This window comes from Euprymna scolopes, chromosome 46, assembly GCF_053919585.1.
Source record: "Euprymna scolopes isolate OS-2025 chromosome 46, ASM5391958v1, whole genome shotgun sequence".
Lineage (NCBI taxonomy): Eukaryota > Metazoa > Mollusca > Cephalopoda > Sepiida > Sepiolidae > Euprymna > Euprymna scolopes.
Genome location: NC_136527.1, coordinates 164,829,215 through 164,834,012, shown reverse-complemented (window position 1 = coordinate 164,834,012; position 4,798 = coordinate 164,829,215). Strand labels below are relative to the sequence as shown.

General features: G+C 33.1%; 1 protein-coding gene across 1 annotated transcript; it reads right to left on the bottom strand.

Moving 5' to 3' along the window:
* Positions 1–1,626: 1,626 nt before the first annotated feature.
* Positions 1,627–4,551, bottom strand: LOC145271378 (uncharacterized). Its single transcript, XM_080126918.1, has one exon. It carries the CDS (start codon positions 3,197–3,199, stop codon positions 2,240–2,242), a length of 960 nt encoding a protein of 319 aa, XP_079983044.1. The 5' UTR covers positions 3,200–4,551; the 3' UTR covers positions 1,627–2,239.
* Positions 4,552–4,798: the final 247 nt, after the last annotated feature.

Genomic DNA, 4,798 nt, shown 5'->3' with positions numbered 1-4,798 from the left:
AGAAATCACAAAATTATTACTTAAGTAAACAAATTTTGAGAGAAATCCAAATGTCAGATGAACATTTTACTTAAAATAAATACATTTGAAGTAAAAACAAATATCGAACTGAATATAGAATGGAATTTTTTTAATCAGAAATGCATAAATTTTATTCACATTTATTATAAAACACGATGGAATCAATACATTTTTTAAAATCTAAAATTCATAAATTTTATTCACATTTATTATAAAACACGATGGAATCAATAGATTTTTTATTAGATTGCAAGAAATAAAAATATTTTTTTAATATTTAAGATTATTTTACAACATATAGAATGGTATTGTTTAAATGTCTAAAAAAACTTACCTTTCATTAAGAGAATTCAATTAAAAAAGTGAAATTTGTTTTGTTTTTAGTAAATCGATAAAACTTTTGTTTCGTGTGTCCAATTCATTAAGAAATAAAATATATGAAAATATAAAATGGAAAGTTGTCAATTCTAGTTTTCTTCGTACTTTCAATCTGTTTTCTAGTTTTTTATTTGTTATTCTGGAACTTATCCACATTTTTTTCCATTCCAGATGTGATATTTGATTCTAGATGTTATCAGAATTTCTGGCTTTTTTTCATTTCTTCTAGGATCCAATTGGTCTCTAAGTCACTAGATCCCTTATCTTCAAACAGGAATTTCCAATACCCTTCCAGGTCTTGCTTTTTTAGTAACTTTTCCACAGTGATTTTCTCTCTTATAAGTTTCTGTAGAAAAGCATTGCATTACTTCTGAAGAGATTATTATGTTTGTTCTCATTTGCTTGGATCCTTTGTGCAAGTGTTTGTATCTTGCCTTCTATTTTGTCCTCTAGTTCTTTTGCAACTTTTTCCATCTCTTCTATTTTACATTGGAAACTAATGCCACATATGATATTCTTTAATCGCCATGCTGATGTAATATTTTTTGCTTCGGACTTGCATTGTTTTTCGAATTGAGGACATATTTTTCTGGAGACTCCTGCAGAATATGTGATTTGATTCAGCTCATCTGTGATTTGATGTTTGAAGCTCGGATTTTTGGCAGTTTCATGCCCATCAATGGTGATCTAAGTTCTTCATCCGATGTCATTTCTTCATCATCTAGTAATAGTGGTGGGAAACATGACGGGTCGCCACTTCGTTTAGTGAAGATCTGTGAGTTGCTTCAATGGGTTCAGTGCGAGTTCTCATGTGTCACTAAATGTGATTTTACAGAACAAGAATATACACACACTTAAGAAGCATGTGCCTTTGCCCCAGTGCCAGTTCTCAAGTGTCAATAACGTTGATTTTGCAGAACAATAATATCCAGTGTCAGTTCTCAAGTGTCAACGTTTATTTTGCAGAACAATAATATCCACACACGGGACAGACTATTCAGTTTGATCAACTAGGACTGGTGGTTTGGTTCTGGAAATTATTCAAAAACTTTTCCCTTTTTTTGTTTTATTTTACTTCGTTGGAAGTTCTCAGAAATCAAGGGGCCAACTACCTGGAGCTAACACTTGAAGTCTATATGAGATACATAGATATTCGAATGTTTCATTTCAGTGCTAGTGCATTCTCGTACATCTAACTTACTGATTTTGCAGAACAACAATATCTACAAACTTTACAAAAATGTGTTTTTGCCAGTGTGCGTTCGCATATGTATCGCTAATGTTGTTTAATCGAACAAGAATATCGCTAACGTTGATTTAATAGAAAAAAGAATATCCATACACCTCACAATAATATGGCTTTTCGCTTTATTTTACTTCAGTCAAACTTCTCAGAAATCAAGGGCCCCACAGCTTGAAGTTTTGTCAGTGTGAGTTCGCATGTTTCACTGTGAGTTTGTAGAATATCCACAAATTTCACAAGAATGTGGTTTTTAGCTTTTTTTGTTTTATTTTACCTCAGTCGAAGTTCTCAGGAATCAAGTGGCCCACGACCTAGGGCTAACACTGAACTCTGTATTAGATACATAGATATTCGAATGTTCCATTTAAGTTCTTTATCTCTCAAACACTGAATTAGTATAAAAATGTAGAACATAATTTTCCTCTCCCCAATTAACCATTTTCATACATTGTAGTAAATCTTTCATTTTGGTCTCTTGGTTTACTGGATTCCAGGATAAAAAATTATCTAGTCAGGTGGAGTATCCAGCTTCGTGCTATTACTTGAGGTAACATCACTTGGAGAAGGTGCACCATTTCTTGTAAAACCTAATGTGGGTTAGCCATAGTGAGATTTAGAAGTGTGCGTTCTCATATGTCTAACTAATGTTTGGTTTTTAGAACAAGAATATCCACAAACTTCACAACAATATGGCTTAGTGCCAGTGTGAGTTCGCATATGTGTCACTAAATGTGATTTTGTAGAACATGAATATCCACAAACTTCACAAGAATGTGGTTTTTCGCCAGTGTGAGTTCGCATATGTATCGCTAATGTTGATTTAATAGAACAAGAATAGCCACACACTTCACAAGAATATGGCTTTTCGCCAGTGTGAGTTCGCATATGTTTCACTAAATTTGATTTTGTAGAACAAGAATATTCACAAACTTCACAAGAATGTGGTTTTTCGCCAGTGTGCGTTCTCATATGTCTAATTAAGCTTGATTTTTGAGAAAAAGAATATCTACAAACTTCACAAGAATATGGCTTTTCGCCAGTGTGAGTTCGCATATGTTCCACTAAATGTGATTTTGCAGGAGAAGAATATCCACACACTTCACAAAAATGTGGTTTTTCGCCAGTGTGCGTTCTCATATGCATAACTAAGCTTGATTTTTGAGAACCAGAATATTCACACACTTCACAAGAATATGGCTTTTTGCCAGTGTGACTTCGCCTATTTTTCACTAAATTTGATTTTTTAGAACAAGAATATGCACAAACTACACAAGAATGTGGTTTTTTGCCGGTGTGCGTTCGCATATGTTCCATTAAATCTGATTTTGCCTGACAAGAATATCCACACTCTTTACAAGAATGTGGGTTTTCGCCAGTGTGCGTTCTCATATGTCTTACTAAGCTTGGCTTTACAGAACAAGCATATCCACACACTTCACAAGTATATGGCTTTTCGCCAGTGTGAGTTCGCATATGCCCCACTAAATGTGATTTTTGAGAGCAAGAATACCCACAAACTTCACAAGAATGTGTTTTTTTGACAATGTGCCTTCCCATATTATCGCTAACGTTGATTTAGTAAAACAAGAATATCCACACACTTCACAAGAATGTGGCTTATTGCGAGTTTGAGTTCGGATATGTTTCACTAAATTTGATTTTTCAAACAAGAATATCCACACACTTCACTAGAATGTGGATTTCCCTTGTTTGTTTTATTTTACTTCAGTCGAAGTTCTCAGAATTCAAGGGGCCTATGACCTGGGGCTAACACGTGAAGTCTCTATGAGATACATAGATATTCGAATGTTCCATTAAAGTTCTTTATCTCTCAAGCACTAGTAAAGAAATTGAGAACATAATTTTCCTTTCCCAATTAACCATTTTAATACGTTGTAGTATATCTTTCATGTTGGTCTCATTGTCTTATTGGATTCCCGGACAAGAATTTTTCTAGACAATTTATTTCGCCAGTGTGAGTTCTCATACGTATCACTAATTTTGATTTTGTAGAACAGGAATATCCATACACTTTCCAAGAATATGGCTTTCACTAGAATGAGTTCGCATATGTATCCCTAAGGTTGATTTACTTGAACAAGAATAGCCACACAGCATACAAGAATGTGGCTTGTCCCCAGTGTGAGTTCTCACGTTTCACTAGAGTTGATTATCAGCAGAATATCCCACACTTGACAAGAATGTTGCTTTTCGCATATGTTTCACTAAATATGATTTTGCAGAACAAGAATATCCACAAACTTTACAAGAATGTGTTTTTTCGCCAGTGTGAGTTCTCATATGTATCACTGATTTTGATTTTGTAGAACAAGAATATTCACACACTTCACAAAAATATGTCTTTCACCAGAATTAGTTCGCATATGTATCCCTAAGTTTGATTTCCTCGATCAAGAATAGACACACAGCTTACAAGAATGTGGCTTGTCCCCAGCGTGAGATCTCACGTTTCATTAGAGTTGATTATCAGCAGAAGAATGTTCACACACTTCACAAGAATATGGCTTTTCCCCAGACTTAATTTTCATATGGTTCACTAATTTTATTTCGTAGAATAAGAATATCCAAACACTTCATATGAATGTGGCTTTTCCCTAGTTATCATTTAATTTGTGAGAACAAGAATATCCATACATTTCACAAGTATGTGGCATTTACTCTATGCACTGCATATTTCACTAAAATTGATCATAGAACAAGATTATCGTAGTTTTGAATATATCATTTTACTTTCGTATTTAATTCTAAATTTATATGAAATTCTTATGAAGATTACAGAAAGTGAACCTGCTTCATAAGAATATAACATACATTGCTGCTCCTGCTTTTCTTCATACAAGTGAGCAATTGTTGAGAGAATGTTAAAAATAAATTATGTGTGATGAAACAGGAACATCTGTAAATAAAAATAAAATTGTAAATCACATATTAGTTTTGTTTTTATTATGATAAGATAAAACACATTTTAAACGTTTATATAAATAAAGTAAAACAAAGTTTATAATAAAAATGAAACAAATTCAATTGTTTTTATCATCAGTCACATGTTAGTTTTTGCTTGTTGTAAATATGACAGGATGGAACTCACAAATGAGTTACAGTTTATTGAAACCCTCATATGAAACAGAATCGAAA